The sequence below is a fragment of the Pseudophryne corroboree genome, chromosome 8 (assembly GCF_028390025.1).
Source record: "Pseudophryne corroboree isolate aPseCor3 chromosome 8, aPseCor3.hap2, whole genome shotgun sequence".
Lineage (NCBI taxonomy): Eukaryota > Metazoa > Chordata > Amphibia > Anura > Myobatrachidae > Pseudophryne > Pseudophryne corroboree.
This window is the reverse complement of record NC_086451.1, coordinates 122598973-122622107: the sequence shown is the minus strand read 5'-3', so window position 1 is coordinate 122622107 and position 23135 is coordinate 122598973. Positions and strand designations below refer to the sequence as shown.

Here is a 23135-nt window from a genome sequence, read left to right as displayed (position 1 = left end):
TAGTTAAAAACATGGAGTGAAGATCATGTTAACATTACAAAAAAAACTTTGAGAAGGTGAACTATATTCTAAATGATTATGCAAACTCGGCTTTGCATACATTTGTCCATGATATTGAGGGTGTTAAATAGAAAATAAATGAATTTCTATAGTGCATAACATCAACTTAAGTAACTTAAATAAAAGTTACAGGTAAACAGTTCCACTTCATCTGAAACCACATTGTCAGGTATGCCATGTAAAAAGTGTTTTTTTCTAGAATTATTAGTTCAGTATTTGATTTTACATTGTAAACTTTTTTTGTTGAAATAAGATATTTGTAAGACTGGTCCACAATAACTAAGATGACAGTCATTTCTGTGGAGGAAACAAATAATTCAAAAATCTATAGAAAAGCTATAGAAATTGAACCAAGGAGTGAAATAAAAATATTTTTGTGGTTAGGCCCAGGGGAATAGGAACATCACATTTTATTTCAGGCACAAGTAAAACACGAAGAACTATACAGGTTGAGTATCCCTTATCCAAAATGCTTGGGACCAGAAGTATTTTGGATATCGGATTTTTCCGGATTTTTGAATAATTGCATACCATAATGTGTTATCATGACGATGGGACCAAAGTCAAAGCACAGAATGCATTTATGTTTCATAAACAAGCCAATATTTTTAATAGCTTTATGCATTAAACAAAGTGTGTGTACATTCACACAATTCATTTATGTTTCATATACACCTTATACACACAGCCTGAGGGTCATTTAATACAATACTTTTAATAACTTTGTGTAGTAAACAAAGTTTGTGTACATTGAGCCATCAAAAAACAAAGGTTTCACTATCTCACTCTCACTCCAAAAATTCTGTATTTCGGAATATTTGGATATAGGATACTCAACCTGTATTAATTGTTCATAAACATTGAGACAAGATTAAAAAATGAATCAATCTTTCCGCCTTTAATGAAGTTGCTTACATTAAGGTGCCAGTAATGAGTTATTTTCAAGTAGAATTATACAATTTAAATTAACTTCTTTGGGGAGTTCATAATATGTCCCTTATAAGACATGACTCTAACAATTTGTTGATCCAGTTGCTCCAAAGCAATATTAGATTACAATTGTACAATAAAGTCCAGACACTGTATAAAAAATTGTTTTTATAAAGGTGGAAAAATTGCACTGCACCATTGCACTGGAATATTTTAGAAACTTGTACCAACAACAAATATATGAGCTTCCCTTTTATTCTTAGAGATAAGTCAATAAACAACTTCCTTGACTTTACAAGGATCCATGCATAATTATTCTGGCGATACAGTAGGTCTGCAGATAATACCTTTAATAAAGGAACACACATAAATTAAGTAGGTTCTGTGGCAGATTATAACCAGGTGAAATGGATACTTGAAGTGAGACAGCCACAGAATCTGCGTTATTATATGTGTCCCTAATTAAATGGATGATCTCGCAACCCTACCTGGGGATATTATGTATCCATCCAAGCACCTGAATTTCTTCCTGCTCATATTTACATTTTCCCCCCAGTTTAATGTGTACTTAATGTTTCAAAGTTGTTTAAAGACTGCAGATCTGTTTTCAAAGCTCACTAGGTTTATCTGAGAAAATGAGGCTTTAACCGAAATATGGAACAACATGTTTGTCCCAAAAGTCTATAAAGAGGAGTCCTTATTATCAACAAAAAACAAGATGTGAGGAGATGTGTGAAATGTTGAATGGGAATGAGTATAACTTCTCATTGGGTATTCTCCCAGAAGTTCAGTTTTGGTTCAGTCAGAAAGTAGATCTGGCCAAAGGATATATCTGTATTGTTTCTTCACAAACATCCCTGAATTCTTTGTACTGTGGATGCAGTTTAACAAGGTCTTTGGCAAACAGTCCTGAACTCTGTGTAATCTCAGAGGATAAATTGACTTGAAGTTAATATTTTTATGACACTAGTAGGGAAAATATATGCTCAGAATTTCCTAGTCAATGTAAGGGCTATATGTTATTATCAGGTGCAAATATTCTATTCAGTCAAATGCCCAAGAAACCTGGTGTGACCTAATACATTATGTATAGGAATAATAAATATAATATATGTAGGTAAATTCATTTTCACCCTAAACCAGGTGAGTGAGGAGCAGTTAAATGCAATTATTTCCATACCTCTGAATTAATCTATTAGTATCAGTCAAGGCTTTAGATAGTGAAAAATCACATATATCTACAGTAAAGGCAAATACTATCAGTGCCGTAGGTCTGTAGCTATCATTAGTACTCCACTGCTTGTAAATTTACAATCAATTAGCATTTGCTCAGGAACACAGTTTGGATTTAAAATGTCTTGTGAGTCTTCTGTGCAGATTGACTGTTTTAGCCGCAAAAGTGTTTATTTGGGCCTAAGAAGGGTTGGCAATCAGATGTTGAGGTCTACAGTCATCGTCATCATATGATAACTTGTACAACGTGCACCAACAAGTTTCCTATTTCCTGACATTTCCATCATTGCCCCAGTCTTCATACAGTAGGTCACATTTGTACAACACTCTCATATTGTACTTTGGCCAGGCTTATATGCCCCTGTCTACCCTAGATCTGTAAGAAGCCATAAGTGATCTTAAGAGCATGATGTGACTGACTCACTGACGTATCTATAATGGGTGCAAGGTGTGTGGTGCACATGGGCCCCTGGGACCAGGGGGCCCACCACACCGCATACCCTGCACCCATTTGATTATACTTACCACTTCATAGACGTGGTGCTAGATGCAGAGCTGCAGAAATCACTGGGAAAGTGGCAGCCTCAGGCATTTTTTTTCCAGTGATTTGTGCATGCACAATAGAGATGTCCTCGGGGACGTCGACATGTTCCCGAAGACCTGCACATGCAAAGTAGTCTACTGAACTGCCGGAGAGGAGGGGCCCTGATTGGAGCATGCACACTGGCCCCCTCCTCTCTTAGAGCTCCTCCGGACTGACTATTCATATGGCTGCAAACAAAAATAATGCATGTTTTTTATGTGTATGTGCAGTTGGAAAATGTGTATTATGTAGCAACATGTACTTTGTGTCCAACTCAACATCACTCCCTTTAATTTATTTGTTCAAAAAGCACCAGATGAAAGGGACGATATTGAGCAGAGGGATACCATGCAGTGTCTGCAGTCCATCACCAGAATTTAGCAGTATACTGAGTGACTGAGCATTTTCCTTAGTGTAGATTATTTTAGAGCCTCAACTATAACACAGTTTCATCCATTTCATCCATAGCTAATTATAAATGCTGCCAAGACTTGCAGAAGACCTCTTTATTTTTCGACATAATAAGAACCCCAACATCGTTGATTGCATATTTTACTGTGAAATACAGAAAATGCCAAACGTAAGCTTAAAACTGCCTTATTAATACATCATTTTTTCACTTGCTAAAAAGAAAATTCAGTGGAGACTGTATGGGCGCTTATAATGAACAAGAATCAGATTAATTAATTAATTAAAATGAATACATTCCTTTTTTTTTGGCTTCTTGGTGAAGTCCCCTGGGATCATATCACTAGAGTCCTCATACGATCCCAGGTGTCTTCGCTAAAGTTTTAACTACTTTAGTCAAAAAAGGGTCTGGTGACACATAAAGGTGTCTGTTAGCCAATCAGTGTCTTTACTGTTGATTGACAGACAGGCCACTCTCAGCCAATCAGCTGTCTGTTAACATGTTGGTGGGTGCTGACTGGCTGGCAGTCATAAAAGTGACAGAACTCATTTATGTACAGCATGGCGGTCATACAAGTGACAGAATTCATGTATGTAAAGCATGTATGTATAGCACTTCTATGTCTGGAGGACTTCAGCTGAGGCCTGGGATACATTGGAGAAGGGGGACCCTGGTTCCTTCAATACGGTGGACCCCTATTATTATTATTATTATCACTCTAAATGGTCATCCTATAAAAGCAAACACCAGCACATACAGAATGTGCTGTTTATGCCATGTTAATACTAGTTAACCATTGTTTGAAATCAAGCAAAAGATAAAAATAAATAATCATATGTGCCCCCACTCAATCCTTTTTCTGTGGGAAAAAAAAATCACGACTTTGACGTGTTATTCCTCAACAGCCGTATTGCACATTTACATCACACACCCTATCAGATGACACATGAACTATTAACATCGGTGTTGTCATTTCGGAGTAGTTGTTCTCACACAACAATTGCTTAGCCAATTAAGTAGACGTTACATACTGTATGTACAAAGTTCTATCATAGTGGCTAATGGTAGAGCTGTGATTATCTCACCTCTGTGTTCATCTTCTAATTCTTGAGATGTTGTTAGGTTTTTTTTTTGCCTAATGTTAGTTACTCATTATGGTTTCAAGGCTAATTAATTAAATACAGCTTGAGAAAAATGTGTCAAACAAAGCAAAAATGATAGTAATAATCCATCCATTAGTGTAGACATTTCTGTATACATTATAGTCCCAGAAAAAGTTATGGCATATTTAGGAAATAGAGAATTGTTACAAGTAACTGTGGCACCTGGCATATTTCACTAAATCTAATGATGGCATCAGATTGTTTTACAATGCTGATGTCATCCTATTACTGGGCTTGATGTCTATTACTTCCAGACATAGGACAGGTTGAGTGGCTGCATGAAAATAAATTAGGTGCAACTTATTGAGCTGATGAGGGAATTTTAATGCATCATGAGTCATCTGGAGTCACCCCCTTCCCTGACCTTATTTGTTCTCATTTATTCTCTTCATTTTCAAAGAAGAAGTCATGTGGTAGTGTGGCTGACTCATAAAGGACAAATCAATTTTAGTATTAAGTGCCAACTATCAGATATAGCATTACCCACACAAAGAGCTAAGAGCTCTACAATATCAGCGCAAAACTTTGAGTCGTGTACCCTGAAAATTCTGCTTGTTACAGTTTTGAGAAACAGACATTTTGCTATCACTATTGTTATCTTAGCCAGAGAACATTTGCTAACATTTCTTAAAGGTGTATTTTTGCACTAAAACCATAGGGCCTGATGCTGTGCTGGTATCAAAGCAAAACAAGCAAGTACAGTATCTGTGCACCTGGACAAAACATGTTGCAGTGCAAGAGGTGCAGACACAGTTATTAGTTTTGCATGCAGGGTAAATACTGGCTGCTTTTGCATGTAGCCCACAAATGCCTGGCAGCGATATTTTTACACTGCAATTTAGATTTAAGTTTGGACATACCCCTCGCCAGGGGTTAAAGTGGGGGGAAACAAGGTGGAACTGAGTTACACCACCTGTAATAGTGAAGGGATCTTGTTCCACCTCCCCCATTGTCCTGCACAGTAATTCCAACAAAAAATCCATCACCTATATCAGGGGTTCTCAAACTCGGTCCTCAGGACCCCACACAGTGCATGTTTTGCAGGTAACCCAGCAAGTGCACAGGTGTATTAATTACTAACTGACACATTTTAAAAGGTCCACAGGTGGAGCTAATTATTTCACTTGAGATTCTGTGAGGAGACCTGCAAAACATGCACTGTGTGGGGTCCTGAGGACCGAGTTTGAGAAACTGTGACCTATATCAATCGATGATGCAGGTGGCCCTAGTGTTACTGATAAGCTGCAGCCAACTCCCCCTTTCTCAGGTCCTTGTGGCTCCATGGTCCTCCTCCATCTACAGCCCACCCTCCTGGTACTCACACACGCTGTGTATGTGGGACAGCAATCATCACCTCCTCAGGTTCCAGTGTCTTCCTTTTCCGGCACAGCGTATGTGATGTCATGCTGTCACCGCTGCTGAAGTGAAAAAGAGCCATGAAGAGGAGCAGGGTCTGTGCATCTTGAAGACAAGATGAGAGGGGGCTGGAGGGACAAGAGAGGTGGGGAAGTTGTTGGAGGGATACAGGGCATGGAACTGCTGGAGGGACACAGGCAGTGAGTTGCTGGAGTGACTGAGGCAGATATGTTATGTGTATAAGCGGCACTACTGTGGTCATTATGTTTAAGGGGCACTACAACTGTGGGCATTATGTGTAAGTGATACTACTACAATTGTTTATAAGGGGCACTACTGTGGACATTGTATATATAAAGGGCACTACTATGTGGCATAACGTATATAAAGAGTACCACTGTATAATGCATCGTGAATAAAGGACACTACTGAGTGATGTAACCATAATAAGGGGCATCACTGTGTGGTGTAATATGAATCAGGGGCAGTAAATGCGGTGTAATGTGAATGAGATTATGCTACTGTGTGGTGTCATTTGAATTGGGGGTACTATTGTGTGACCACTCTGATTCTTTGTGAGATCAATGTCCCTTTATATGGGAAGTAGGGCACTAATTTATAGTTTGCAGGGTTGCTGAAAACCTTAGCACTGGGTGAGGGGGGAGGGGGGCGCGGGTTGATGAGTTCCACCACCTCTCCAGGACCACTTTAAGCCCTGCCCCTCGCAAATTAAATTATCTCTCTGCACATTGTGAATCTGCCCCACCTGCAGTGCCCAGGTGCACAGTTACTTGCACTTTTCTGCTGTGCTCCAGACTCAGAATCAGGCCCATCGGAGGGAATTCAGGCAGGTGCAAATTTGCAGAAGGCAAACGCGCCTAATTAAACGTGCACACTTTGCCTTCATGCACGCACCCGAGATTTGTGCAATTAAATTTGAAATGTCAATTTTCACTACTAGCAGTGAGGGTGTGCGAATTGGAGAGACCTTCCTGAACCCCCAAACAATGACAACTTTGTTAGTAGGACCTTATAGAAAGCGGTTAGTGGGATGCTTTTAAAATGTGTCAAATGGCAGATTTATACATTTAAATAAAAAAAGTAAAATAATTTTAAAAGTTTGTAATTATGAATGAATTAAACAAAAATGCAAATAAAGTAAAAAAAAAAAGTGATTTGGGGGTTAAAAAAATCTAAAATAATTATAAAAAGCAATCGTTTTTCATTTAAATAAATACTTTCAAACTAATGAAAAAGTTGATTTGGGGGTAATTTGAGGTCATTTATTAATGACATGTAATTACGGTTCCAATTAAGCTCAAAACTTCCAAATGTCTAATTAGTCATTGGGGGAAAGGAGGAAGGGGGGGTTGCCAAGGAGTTCTGAAGCAAGTCCCAACATTTTTACCTTAAAATAAAGATTCTGCTCACCTTTTCTCAACCTCTGGGTGGTGCACACTAAAACAGGCAAATTTACTCGGGAAAAATAAAATGCGAGTTTGGAATTGTATTGCAAATGTAAATTGCAATGCAAATTTGCAGGCTCAAACTCGCACCTAACTGATTTTCCCACTTAGGGGGTAATTCTGAGTTGATCGCAGCAGCAAGTTTGTTAGCAATTGGGCAAAACCATGTGCACTGCAAGGGGGGGGGGGGGGGGGGGGCAGATATAACATTTGCAGAGAGAGTTAGATTTGGGTGGGTAATTTTGTTTCTGTGCAGGGTAAATACTGGCTGCTTTATTTTTACACTGCAATTTAGATTTCAGTTTGAATACACCCCACCCAAATCTAACTCTCTCTGCACATGTTATATTTGTTCCCCCTGCAGTGCACATGGTTTTGCCCAACTGCTAACAAATTTGCTGCTGCTATCAACTCAGAATTAGGCCCTTAGTCTCTAATCATACTCTTGCATTAATTGTCTAACTTGCACTAAGTTCAGTAAATTAAACATACAGTACCTGATAACTAATTGCTATGATTTTAGCTAGGAAATCCAAATATGAGAAATGTTAACAAAAGACCGTCAACTATATACAGGTAGTATAAGGTATTCACAAGTAATATTTCTTTCATTTATATAATCATAAAAGTTAAACAGCTTATCATCATCAATTTGAAAACGATTTAGGGTAAACACATAAAATGTAGGGAAAAATGCCAACCTGTACTATACTGGTAACTTATTTTTTTCATTATTTGTAGTATTTTCTGCACAGGGAACTGTGCCTTTCCAAAACTTGTTAAATTGCATTTACCTGTATAATAACATTTCATTATTAGCAGGAACACAAAAACAAGCTCTTCTGCAGAAAATGTGTGTATACCTTTGTCATAAAGTTTGTATTTAATTGAAGGGATATGATTGTAATAATTGGTTTTCCATTTACAGAAACATATGAAGGAATGTTTCGGAATATTTGCATACCATAATGAGATATCTTGGGGATGGGACCTAAGTCTAAACACGGAATGCATTTATATTTCATCTGGACACTCACAATATTAAACACGACTGAATATGATAGCATACACCATCGGATAACACAATTCTGTAAAACATGATTGTTCGCAAATTTGTATGTTTTATCTTGAAAAACTGTCACATATGCCAGTGATGCCAATCATGTATAAACTTGGCCAAACACGATTCTTAGTAAATCTACCCCATAGAAGGAAAAGAGATAAAGTACCAACCAATCAGCAGCTATAATTTTTCCAGCACAGCCTGTAAAATTACAGAAGCTGATTGGTTGGTACCTATCTCTCTCCACTGTGTCTCTCTCCAAGATTTGATATATAGGGGTAAATTTACTAAGATGGGAGATTTTTTTAGAACTGGTGATGTTGCCTATAGCAACCAATCAGATTATGGGGCTAATTGAGTAAGCCCAGTAGAAGTGCAGAAATCTCTATTTGCCAAGTTCCGCACTCCTGTATACGTGTGCAAGGTGGTGCGCGCATGCACAAGGTCTTACACTGTGATTGCGCAAACGGGGGGGGCGGCATCGACGCACCATTAGGGGTGTGTGGTCCAGACAATGCTGGTGTGTCCAGACTTTTTGCAGGGCAGGCTGCAGCAGCTGTGTGATGTCAGATGCAGCCACTGCGACCCAAAAGATGGTTGCCCCCCAACTTCCTTTGCAGCTAGGCTGCGAAGGCAGGAGGCAATGCTAAACATACAATGTACTGTATGCAACCTGGATGCAACCCTGTATAGCGATGCACTCGCATGTTAGTAGGGAGGAGGAAGACCCAACATACAGGGCAACCTTGCCCTGTGCTGGGCTGCTCCCCACCTGCTAGCGAAAAGAGTAGTAGTTTTATTACTTTTTTACTATCTGTTATCTTCCAGAAGCAGCTAGATAAATGTTAAGTAGAATCTGATTGGTTGCTATAAGCAACATCACCAGTTCTAAAACACTCCCACCTTAATAAATTTACCCCACTGTCTCCAATATTGAAAGATGAATATTTCTTCACATCCATTTCCCACATACATGCGTCTTAATTTTTGGAGAAAGATGTGTATATTTGTTAAAGGTGGATAACCCCTAAAAGCTTCTCGCTATTTACTAAAGAAACTGTCTGGTTTATTATCCAGCACATTCAGGGACAGGGACTCCGAAAAGAACCCATTCCTGCGATGTGCTGTGATGGTTACTGCATGTCGTGTGCATATGTGGTCAGCTAAAACCGGATGCCATTTCTGGGGAGTGCCCCAAACCCTCTGCCGGCTATAAACGTGATGTGTAGCTCCCAGACTACAATGGGCTACCACCGTCTTGAGATGGCAGTAGCTGCAGATGCCAGTAGCTGCAGATATTGGTAAATCGGGCAGTATTGCATCCTCCATAGAAACCTATAGTGGATGTGGCTGCTGTGGCAATGAGGGATCACAGCATGTATCAAAAATATCTGCTGAGGTCCCTCTTTCTTACATTCGGGGATACTTAATATCTGTGGCAGACCCCCGAAAATGTGCATATTTGATGATATAGCTGCAAATATACTATGATAAATGGACCCCTTAATCTATTAAGAAGGGTCACAATCCTTATCTCTCTATCACCATAGCATCATTCTAATTATAACTACTCCGTTAGCCATGAAGAAGAATAGATTATTGAAGATAAGTGACAATATAGTTGGATTTGGTATCCTTTAGTGTGCAGCCTGTCAGATTTTTTTATTTTTTTTATTTTGCCCATTTAAATTTTTGCCTGCCCACTTTCTGGCACATTAATTATCACAACTGATTTCTTCACTATCAGTATGGCTGTATTAACATTATTCAGAAATAATTTATTTCACTCTGATTTGTGGGATGATGGTGGTGATGATGATGATGATGATGATGATTATTATTATTATTATATTTTTAAAGATTCAAAATATTACGCAGTGAAGTTACACACAAATGTTATGCAATGACATGAAGTAAAATATAATGCTAGACCTCCCCCAGCGAGTTTGCATTGTTAAAGCTGAGGAATAAGCCTGATGTACAGTGTAATGAATTGATAATAGTGACTGTTGATGGGGATGCTTGTTAATTGATAAAGCCACAGTGTTAGATGCTTGTTCCATGAATTTGGTGCATGCAGGCACTGTGCTACTTTTTGATTCTAGGCTGTCTGTGATTAAAGGCACTGCACTAGTGCTTGGCTAATAGATGTTTGTAATAACAGGCACTGTGCTAATTCCTGCCTCTAGGCAGTCAGTGAATATCAGAATTGAACTACTATAGTTTTGGGCTCTAGACCAGGCTTGGACTGGCCCACAGGGGTACAGGGGAAACCACCGGTGGGCCCCACTGCCTGGGGGACCAGTTCCTGCTCTAAGGATCAGGTTCCAGACTGTGCACTTGAATTATACATTATACACATGTTCCCTTATACTGGACTATGGTATATTTTCTACAGTGCATTGCTGTTATTAATCTGTTATTAATCTGGCACATTATCATGCATGGAGCAGCTGAATTTACGGTATATATTTATGAAGGGGCCTAGACCTTGCAGTCTCTAATGGTTAGTCAAACCAATGAGGTGGCAGGCCACACCCCCTCTGCAAACTGACCACACCCTTAAACATGGGCCCCTACCACTGCATTCCCCCGGTGGGCCCTACATGCCCCAGTCTGACACTACTCTAGACAGTCGGTGGATAAAGGTATTGAACTAGCTTTTGGCAGTCAGTGGATACAGGTATTTAACTATTTTTGGGCTTTAGGCACTCGGTGGATACAGGTATTGAACTAATTCTTGGCTGTAGACCGTTGTCTGATACATGCATTGCACTAGTTCTTGACTCCAAGCAGTTTGCAATTCCAGGAACTGTTGTAGTTACTGGCTCCAGGAAATTGGTGATTGCAAGCGCAATGTTAGTATCTGTAATGCTTGTTATTAGTGCCAGGCAGTTGGTAAATAGAAGCACTGTGCTACTTCCTTGCTCCAGGGAGGTTATGATTAAAAACACTTTACTAATACCATGCAGTTAGTAGATACAGGATTCCCTCTCCGTTGCTTATTGTCTTGTTATCATTGTAGTGCGTGCAGCAGAGAGCACAACTCAGTGAAAGTGGATGAACTTTATATTTAAAAATAATACTGACTGAGAATGTGCTGTATTGGTTCTGCGCAAGTAATCAGTTCCATAATTAATGCAGAATTACCAAAGTTGAACGTGACAATTTCTAATTTTTTTTTTTTTTTGCTATGTCCACATATAGAGATAATGCTCTAGTAAATGGCTGCACACTTTCCCCCTACCTAATACTTCCGGCTGTGATGTCTACTGTGGCTGTAGAAATAGCTAGCTCAGAATTATGCTTCTTAAAAGCTATTAGGAGGTCGAGCACTTTTTTTTGTTTATATTAATAATGTGTATTCTGAGTATCAGAAACATTTAGGGGGTAATTCCAAGTTGATCGCAGCAGGAAATTTTTTAGCAGTTGGGCAAAACCATGTGCACTGCAGGGGGGGGGGGGGGGCAGATATAACATGTGCAGAAAGAGTTAGATTTGGGTGGGTTATTTTATTTCTGTGCAGGGTAAATACTGGCTGCTTTATTTTTACACTGCAAATTACATTGCAGATTGAACACACCACACCCAAATCTAACTCTCTTTGCACATGTTAAATCTGCCTTCCCTGCAGTGCACATGGTTTTGCCCAACTGCTAAAAAATTTCCTGCTGCGATCAACTTGGAATTACCCCCTTAGTTCCATTTCACCATCACTGCTTAATACAAATGCTCAACCATTTTGGAAAATAGTTTTTCTGTGTGATTTCATTAAGTAAATTTCAGTGTTTTATCCTTGAAAGTTTTATGTTTAACTGTTGGCAGAAATGTTTATCCTCCACTAACCACCCTTGAGCATGGAACAAATAATGATGCTCATCATCACTCTGAGTTTTTCACATCATAGTACTCCTGTTTCATCATCATTATCATCATCACTATGAGGCTATCACATCACATCACAGTACTCCTCTTTCATTATCATGCTCATCATCACTCTGAGTTTTTCACATCATAGAACTCCTGTTTCATCATCATTCTCATCATCACTATGAGGCTATCACATCACAGTATTCCTGTTTCATAATCATGCTCATCAGTACTCTGAGGTTATTACATCATAGTAATCCTATTTCATTATCATGATTGTCACATGATTGTCACTGAGTTTTAAAACTAGTTTCTTACCATTACGATGTCTGTCCTGGCTGGCGTAGAGGCCTATGCCATGTTTCCATACATTGCTCCCGGTTCAAGCTGAGGTCTGCAGGCACTGATCCCACATGAGTTTCCAGCAGCTGTCACTGTGTCTGTGCATAGCGCGTCACAGCACTGCTGTCTCAATATTGAACCTCCATTGTACTCACTTCTTGGTGTTTGGGCCTTAGCAAAAGTTCCCTTCAAAACCTGACCTGGGTGCTGCCATCTTGGTTTCTGTCAGCTGACCTTCCAGCAACCAATCCAGGAGCTTCCTTTCATCAGCTGATCGCAGCATCCAATCTGCCTACACTCTGTGCTATAAAGGTGATTTACTATGAACAACAATTTGCCAGTACAACAGTCTCTTCTCAGGAAGTAACAGCTATGTGCTGAGCTCCCATACTGCAGTGACTTTATTCTGATCTAGTTCCAGTCTGGTGTATATTGCATACTAGGCATCATCTCTCAAGGACTCTTCAGTGTCATCATTATGGATCCAGCCCGGTCAGCACTCCAATCCATTCCGGTTCGATTCTGGTCTCCATTTGCTATAAGAACTATTGTTTCTCTCAAGGACTTCCAGTTTCATCATTCTGGATCTAGCCCGGTCAGCACTTCAGTCTACTCTGGTTCCAGTCCACCCAGCATTCCAGCTCCATTCTGGTTACTACTCTGGTTCCAGTCCGGTCAGAATTCCGGTTCCATTCCGGTCACCATTCCAGTTGCTAATCTGGTGTCATCTCTTCTTCATACTAATCTGCAGTGATCTTTTAAATATATGTTGCAAGTTCCATGCACAAATCCTGGTTAAAGCCTCCTCACTGCATTCACACTCCCTCTGTGCCAGTTCCACCCCCAAATTCCTGGCCAAGCCAAACCCAACCCAACTCTCAGGTGTGACAGAGATTATCACACTTAGTACTCCAGTTTCATCATCATGTTCATTATCACTCTTAGGTTGTCACAGTATAGTACTCCTGTTTCTTCATCATCATGCTTATCATCACTCTGAGGCTATCACATCATAGTATTCCTGTTTTATCATCATGCTCATCATCACTCTGAGGTTATCACATCAAAGTACCCTTGTTTCATCATCTTGCTGACCATCACTCTGAGGTTATCACATAACAGCACTCCTGTTTCATCATAATGCTCATCATCACTCTGAGGTTTTCACATCATAGTACTTCTGTTTTATCATCATGCTCATCATCACTCTGATGTTATCACAGCATTGTAATCCTATTTCATTATCATGCTCATCATCACTCTGAGATTATCACATCATGATGATGTTTCATTATCATTCTCACCAGCAAACTGCTGCAATACTTCTCTGAGACTTAGGTATAATTTCATTTGTATGGGTTCCACCAGTGCTAGGGCCTAAAACACTGTTCTTAAATTCCACAACAGACTTACAAAATAGACAGGCTTTTGGTCATAATTTTATAACAAAAATTGTAGAGAGTCACATGTTCCATTATCATCTGAACTGGCAACAAGTGCTTGCCTCTCCACAGGTCCGAAACTAGAATTGTCATCACCCGGGGCAAGATAGCATTTTGGTGCCCCCCTCATTACACAATAAATGATCATATTATGAAATATGTAGAAAAAAGGGAATACCATTGAACAATATTGCGCCTTGTGTGCTCCAAATGCCCTAAGCATCTGTCACGTAGCCCCTGTGTGTCCCAAACACATTGCACCACATCACTGAACTACATGATTACACTAAGTGCCCTTTATACTGCACTACATTACATGCTCCTATACACTGCACTACATACCCTATATGCTGCATTACACTACACTACGTACATGCCCCTATATGCTGTACTACATTACTGCACTATCCCCTATATGCTGCACTACATTACATGCTCCTATACACTACACTACATACCCTATATGCTGCACTATATATCAGTTCATTACACTACACTACATCTGCATTACCAACAATAACACTACATTACTACACTATCACCTATACGCTGCACTACATTACATGCCTACCATGAGGAAGATCTGAACTCCTCTGTCCTGTGGAGCTCCAGACACATTTGAATGATGGACTCATTGGAGGGAGGGGGACGGGCCTAGTCCATAGCAGCAGCAGCACATGGGTGGCTTGGCCTGGAGCAGGGACCAGCCACCACATACAGCAGATCACTTGCAAAGGAGGCGGGCACAGCAGAGATTGGATACACTCACTGACACTCTGCTGGCCCACCTCTTCTCCTCCAGCCAGACTGCCTACTAGTGACTGGAGGGCGGAAGCTCGCTGCCCTAGAGCTGGGACATGTGCAGGGAGAGAGAAGTGTGTCCCTGAGCGGCTTTGGCAGGTGGAGCATCGAGGGTGAGTGGCGGCTTTGAGAGGCGGACTCGGGAGTAGCAGCATCAACCAGTGCTCCAAGGAGAGCCCAGCTTCTGTGTTACAGCTCAACCCGGGTCCGCCTCTCAAAGCTGCACAGCTCTGTGTTCTTCTCCTTCACTGACAGGCACCAAGCGGAGCTGCGCTTGTATCACAGCTGCTGCCTTGGACTGTCCCCGGGTCTCTCTCTCAGCGACCCTCTAAATCCTGCGCCTGGGTCACATGCTCCCCTAGCGCCCCCCCAGGTTCAGCCATGCTCTCCATAGTTTCATGAGTTTGACTCACACCTAAATACTGACTCACGCTTACATACTGGCTCACCCTTACACACCAAGTCATGCCTAATCACTGATTTACACTGACTCACCCCTAAGGACTGACTCCTAAGCATTGACTCACACCTAAGCACTGACTCATATCTAAGGAATGATTCCATGTGATTTGTGCATGGCCTCTGTGATGCAATGCCACAAATGAGAATCACATTGTCATGCCTTTTATTGATCTAATTGTAATAGGAAAAGGATGGGAGGGTAACATCACTCCTGGAAGTCCATGGGAACTCCACAGGACATTAGTTATGTATGCCTTAATAGTACTGTTCTGAATATTTCCAATTTTACTGTTTGTAGAGCTCTAGGATTGCAGCTTTAAATACATAATGAAACAAAGGGGACAGCAGGACTTTTCGCATATGTCACTAATATTGACCAGTTTAATGATTTTATTATTGGTGCTTGTGGATATAATTTTTGTTTAATCTAAAATGTATCTGAAAGATGCAAAGCACATCCAATTGAAAATGTATGCCAGTGTTTCCAAAGTCATATAAAAGTCAAGGCATTTTATGGATTCAACCGGCAATTTAGGACAATCCAAATAAACATATACAGTACTCCACCACTTGAAGCTCATTAAATGTCTTCTCACAAAATCTTTTTTCTTGTAATGTTTCCTCCTTTATGAATAAAGATAAAAAAAGCATTTCAAAGATCAGCTTTCTCTTTGACTTCAATAATTATTTATCATTGTAGTTTATGTATTTTAATAGGGTATTTTTGCAATACGTTGTTCATATTTAACCCTAACCCCACCTTTCGACAGCAACTTCTCAGCCTATTATTAGCATCCCTAAGCCCCTTTTGCCTTTCTTATGTGGGTCAGGTACAGTAATATTTCATAATATAATACCTTACTTAACACTTACAGGGGCCTATTAATTAAACCCTGTGGCCCGTCAAAATGTGGAAACCGCAATACACAAATATATACTTACCAATGTCAAAAGCAGGAGATACAGTAGTTTACCTATGTTGGGTTACACCATCTGAAGATACCATCATCCCGCAATCCATCCCCAGTGGGTCTTTACCCAGAGCACATCACAAATACAGTACTTAATATTGCACATGCATGGCTGAATGGGCGCGTATGTACAGTAGCACAGCCAGAGGTATAGTAATAGCATAAGCATTTACCAGGACATGGGCTCTTATCGCTCATGGCTCCAATAAGAGCCTTTGTTCTGGGGATTTACACACGTTAAATACCCCTAAACCAAGTTATTGTTGCTATACGTGGCAATAAGAAAAGTTGTTTGGAGCAGTCCCATTTCTGCATAAATATTCCACATAGCCTAATCCCTACTTTTCAGGAACACTCTTGTACTACATTTGTTGTTGATTGTTCCTCCCACTGTTCTATCAAACTTACCCACAGTATGTTGAATCATGCATCTGGGAGACTTCAAACTCAAACTGTTCTCCATTCACTGACCTAGTGACAAATTGCCCTATCTGTCATACTATTAAGTAAATTTCCTATAACCAGTAGAACCAGACCTACTGTATATGAATTTCACTACACACCAGTTCAAATGGAAGATATTGTTGTGCCGTGACTCCGTCACTTTCTACAATGGTGTCAAGTTACATAGGAACAGGACACTTCCAATTTCTCCAGTAGAACTATGATTAACCAGAGAGAGGTGCAAACGTTATGCTAAAAAAAAATTGTTTTTTTTAATTACTTTTTATTATCTACATTATTATTATTATATAATTGCATTTTTAATGTATAATGTATAATAAATACTGGTAATTCATTTCACTTCGGTTGGTTACAATTGGTTTTAGTACTAACACTGGCAATTAATAGGAAGCTAGGAGGGAGATGTATTAAAGCTTAGAAATATATAAAGGGGAGAGATATAAAATACCAACCAATCAGCTTCTAAATGTCATTTTACAGGCTGTGTTTGAAAAATTACAGACATTGGTTGGCTAGTACTTTATCTCTCTCCACTTTATATTACCCCAAGTACCCAATTCATGCAGGGAACACATCCAAAAATAAAAGAGTAGCAATTTTTGTGAAAAATTGTCTATAAAACAGATAACATTAATTTCATACTGTAAATTCTGAAAATGGAAAATGGAGATTCTACTGTATTACATTTGTTATATTTATTCTCATACAGAATTTAATTTCACCACCTGTTCATATGTCTTTATAGAAAATTATCTGCACAGGACGACGGCAATGGTATCCTCTCCATGAAACACTTTTCTGCATCAAAAGGTGTGAGGTAGGTCACTGAGTTAATACAAACCACCTAGCAGCTAAGGCTTGACTGAATCACTGTAGCAGTAGAAAGAGAAAAAAGATTGTAAGTGCTAAGGGTGTTAAAAGGGATTAATAAAGTTTACATTTAGTAAGGTTTGGAGAATAGTGACAATTGCTGCTTGTTAAGAGTAGAGGCAAAAATAAATATGAAGTATTGAACTTTTATGTTTTAGTTAGTTTAGTTTCATTTGATGCTTGGACCAATGTGACCTTGAGGGAAAAGTGTGTAGATAAGGGAAGGTATGGAATCAAACAAACAGTTGTGATATCTTGGTGCCTTGTGTGTGATACTTGTTTGTGATACAGGTCCGTGTCACATTTGTCTTGTTACCTAATGCTATTGAACCTGGATATGGAGACTGTAGTTGAAGAACAGGTGTTTTGAGACAGTAAAGTGAGATTCTGGGGCAGATGTATTAACCTGGAGAAGGCATAAGGAAGTTATAAGCCAGTGATAAGTGCAAGGTGATAAATGCACCAGCCAGTCAGCTCCTAACTGTCAATGTGCATATTGGAGCTGATTGGCTGGTGCGTTTATCAACTTGCACTTTTCACTGGTTTATCACTTCCTTAAGCCTTCTCCAAGTTAATACATCTGCCCCTCTGTGATCTATTTACAGGAATAGAAAGAGGGGTGGGGAGAGGGCGGCGGATACAGATTAGCCAAGAGTGGGCCACTGTAAGGGTCCAGGAGTGCTGATATGAAGATGTTAGTCATACATGATGAATGAGTTGTCTTTAGTTACAAACATTAAGGATCTGAGGGTAAAGTTAGGGGTGTTCTGTATGTGTGAATTGGATGATTGTGTATGGATGTGGTTAAAATGCCGGCTGTCAGGAACCCGGCAGTTGGAATGCCAACACTGGAATTCTGACACCCATTAGAATGCTGATGCCAGTGCCCAACAGGGTCAGGAGACAGCCGGCATTCTGAATGTAAGGATAGCAGCCGGGTTAGGGCTGGGGAGGGGGGGGGGGGGGGTTAGCCATCCTTAGGTTAGGGTTAGGCTGCAGAGAGAGGTGGTTAGGGTTAGACATTAAGGGGGGAGGTTAGGGTTAGGCTGCGGGAATGGAGGGTTAGGGGGTAAGGGACAGGGGTGAACATACTTACCTCCCCCCTGTTGGTATTTCACATATTGGGATGCCGGCGTCGATATTGTGACCACCTGCATCCCAATCGCTGGGATATCATACTGAACCCGATTGTGTATACTGTATGATAAGATACTTGGCACACAGTGGCACACTATGTACTTTTAAATCCAAATCAGGTTTAATAGCTATGAAAGAGTAATAGTTCAGGGTTAACATTTTTTCTCTTTTTATTTTATTTTATTCTTACAGCCATTCATTGCAGACAGTTATTGTGATGGTGGAAACAACTGGGCTTTTTGCAAATATGATGGAGGAGATTGCTGTGCCTCCACTGTTAAGACAGGAAAGGTAAGACACCTCAATCTTTCTGCAGTTAGCTGCCCTTTTACTAATTTATTACATTATACTATTGGGTCCTATAACATGATCTATTTTACATTATACTGTTGGGTCCTATAACATGATCTATTTTCCGGTAAACACAGAGTTTCAGGTATTCCTGCTATTAATCACTCTTGGTTGCTACTTGGGGAAAGGGAACAGTTTAATATAGAAAAATGGAAGAAGTTTTTTTTTACTGTTTTTTCAGTATTATAGAGGCAAGAAATATGCCTAGTCTAATTCCAAACCCTATTACAAATACATAAGCAACAAGAAGGAGAAATAATTATGGAAGTCTAAGAGAAAGCTGATGTTTTAAAAGTAAAATAATATTTTATTTAGAATATAGTGTTACTCTATACAGTACAGTGGTGATCAATCATTCACTCCCATTATGAATTAACAGAGAGAGTGTTAACCTGTTCATCCTCGTAATATGAATAATATACTGTATGCATTGCTTGAGGAAGCGGTTTGTTACACCGGGAAACATAAATTGTCAATGTTATGTTTATCTTGCTGATTCAGTGTTGTTACATAGTCTATGTTTTATTGGGTCAGAAATATTTATTTTTATATTTGTTATTATACATTTTTACAGAGCATTACCTCTTAGCCTCAGGTCAGTGATTCTCCCTTGAACACTGAATTGTTCCATCTTACAGGCTCAGGTTGTAGGGGTGTGTTTGGTTTTCTTCTGTGTCTTAGGATCTTAAGGAAAAAATAATACAATACACATTTCCTAATCATGGTGATTTTCTGGATCCCAGTCAGTTACAGGATCCCAAACAGCATGGATTTACCAGGGTTAATATCATGCCAAACAAGTCTTATTGACTTTTTTGACTTTGTAACTAAAGTAATTGATCAAGGTGGGGTAATAGATCAAGGCAGGTAAGCAATATAACAAAACCTTGAGAAAGGCAAGTCAGATTCTTGACTACAGCATGGCACACTGAAAATTCAATACTTGAAGGTAGGAGTCCAGTAAAACAATAATCCTTAAGGTTGCATAGAGAGAGGAATCGGTAGCAGAAAACTAGTAGTAATGCCACTGAATAGGTCTTTGGTATGGCCTCATCTAGAGTACTGTGTGCAGTTCTGGAGGCCATACTGTATCCCCAGAAGGATATAAATACATTAGAGAATGTCAAAGAGGGGATATTAAAAAGGTGCATGGCCCAAAGCAGGAAACGTACCAGGAAAGACTAAAAGATCTTAAAATGTATAGTTTGGAACAGGTAAGGGAAAGAGGGGACATGATAGAAGCTTTTAAATATATGTAATTTTTACTGGTTTAATGACTGAAAATCTTTTATTTTTTTCTACTATTTTTACTGTAATGAAACACTCTCACCAAAGACACACAGAAAAGGCAATCACCATTTCAGTTTGTAAAATCATACAATGTAATTAGAAAAATTGTTTAAATTATTAATATTAATAATACTTACATGACACATATCATATCATATCATGCTGATATGACCTCACCTCAGGGTAGACGTTATCCCTTTAGCTGTTTTTTTCCTATTATGGGGTCTGAGCTCTTGACATCAAGGAACCTTTCAGATGGAGATCAATCCAGCACTATGCATTTAACGCATTTAGTCACTAATGACTTCTTCAGGGGTGTGTCTTAGAAATGGAAAAAAGGTGTCTTTCAGAATTCTTCACATCTAAACATTTCTTAAAAACCATTTTTGATGCAATGGATGTCACCCAACATATATCTCAGAATATACATTTTTTTAAATAATTTTCATAAGGGGGGTTTCATACATAAAACATTGTACAGATTATTTTAACACAGTATATAATATGGTCTTCATCACTTAACACAATATTCCAATAATGGCAATTGCTCTCTATGTATAATTGGTATCAAGAACAAAAACAAGCCAGTATAGTACATAGCATTCACAAAATATTGATAGAGCTATTGTTATAATTATCTAATATAATACATAGCACCTTCAGGATACAGGTATAGTGATGTCCATAAGTGTAGTTTATTCTGTGTATGCAACACAATTGTTTATCATTTACAGTGCTAGCAAGGGGATATAGTTATGTGACCGGGGGTCAGGAGACCGCTGGGCACAATACCGGCACCTATATCCCGCCCACCCACAATCCCGACAGTCAGCATGCCAACTAACAGGGACTATTCCCACTCGTGGGTGTCCTTGACACCCATAGAGTGGGAATACAACCTGTGTTGAACGCGGCTTGCCACTAAGACCATAAGGGCTTTGTTGCAATCACCCCATCTTGCTGAGCATCTCAATGCTGGGATGCCTCCCTTGCCAGGCATCTCAATGCCGGGATGTCTTCCGACTGCCGGTCACACGATACACACCCCTAGCAAGTATGATTGATGCTGCTGAATATAACATATGAGATGTAACAATGCTGGCATTACTAGCTGTGAACCACGTGTTTTTCATCTAAATTAGTACATAGAATCTTAGATTTTTCTCTAATTTATCAAAGCTGTCAATAACATTTGTGCCAATTGGCAATCTTTTAAAGCACCTGCATCTTTAAGCTTTCTCCTAGCTTCCAAATATTTTAGAACTGCTTCCTTCACTGGGAGAGGACAGAGTAAAGAATGGTCATTTTCTCTTGGACCAAATATCAGTGTTTACTACTAGCATTGTTTTTTTAAATTTTATTATATTAAACTGCTTTCTGTGAGGGCGTATCTGCTGGAGTTTGTTTACAAAAGGATTCCGTATAGACAAAGATAAATAGGAAACAGAATGCACTCTTCAGTTCCAGAATTTCTATTCTTCAGGACCACACAGTAATCTACAGATTCATATTAAGAAACCTGCTAAAAGATGTGGCAGAACAGTTTCTATCTTTAAAACATACATTGGTGCTCAATGGCGGAACTAGAGAATGGTGGGTCCAGTTGCAATAATATGCATTGCCTGCCCCTCCCATATTCAAAATGGGTCCGTGCACGCCACCCAAAAAATTGGGTTTTGCCTCAGCTGTATCGCCACACAATAGTACCCACAATTAAATTTTCCCCACACAGTAGTAATCCTTATACAGGTTATAACACACAGCAGTGCTCCTCATACACATTATGCCACACAGCAGTGCTCCTTATACATTATGCCACACAGCAGTGCCCCTCATACACCTTACGCCACATGGCAGTGCTCCTTATACACATTACGCCACACAGCAGTGCTCCTTATACATCTTACGCCGCACAGCAGTGCTCCTTATACATCTTACGCCGCACAGCAGTGCTCTTTATACATCTTACGCCACACAGCAGCACTCCTTATACAAGTTACACATTATGCCTACACAGCAGCGCTCCTTATACACATGTGGTGTAAGATGTATGAGGAGCACTGCTGTGTGGTGTAATGAATAAGGAGCACTGCTGTGTATCGTAAGGTGTATGAGGAGCACTGCTGTGTGGTGTAACGTACAATGAGCACTGCTGTGTGGCATAAGGTGTTTGAGGAGCACTGCTGTGTGGTGTAACGTGTATAAGGAGCACTGCTGTGTGGTGTAACATGTATGAGGAGCACTGCTGTGTGGCATAAGGTGTTTGAGGAGCACTGCTGTGTGGTGTAATGTGTATAAGGAGCACTGCTGTGTGGTGTAACGTGTATGAGGAGCACTGCTGTGTGGCATAAGGTGTTTGAGGAGCACTGCTGTGTGGTGTAACGTGTATAAGGAGCACTGCTGTGTGGTGTAACGTGTATGAGGAGCACTGCTGTGTGGCATAAGGTGTTTGAGGAGCACTGCTGTGTGGTGTAACGTGTATAAGGAGCACTGCTGTGTGGTGTAACGTGTATGAGGAGCACTGCTGTGTTGCATTAGCCTGTGTCCAAGTCTCAGGCTGTAGTTCCAGTGCAGATGGCACACAGACACCCACATGTACAAGTGGGTTTCTGATAGTGCAGTCAGATGTAACACAGCTCCATATTGAGGACAGATGTCTAAGTACAGGCAAACCAGGTTGACTGAACAACAATAAGAAAAATGTTCTCCAAATAGCTATATGAAGCTGGAAGACTTATATGGTGGTAGGGTAAATTACAATCCCAGGAATAAAAAATATAAAGTCCGTATTTCTCAATGCATTTCACTGCAGATTGCAGCTTTTGTAGGAGGCAGAAATATTTCATGGGTATTCTATCTTATGTGTGCCAC

At 39.8% G+C, this 23135-nt stretch overlaps 1 protein-coding gene across 1 annotated transcript in view; it reads left to right on the top strand.

Moving 5' to 3' along the window:
* Positions 1-23135, top strand: part of PAPPA (pappalysin 1) — a 630246-nt gene that overhangs the window by 603041 nt on the left and 4070 nt on the right. The window contains exons 20-21 of the mRNA XM_063936909.1: positions 17362-17433; positions 18816-18914. Of these exons, the coding sequence (XP_063792979.1) occupies positions 17362-17433; positions 18816-18914 (171 nt within the window). The remainder of the gene's footprint in view (positions 1-17361; positions 17434-18815; positions 18915-23135) is intronic.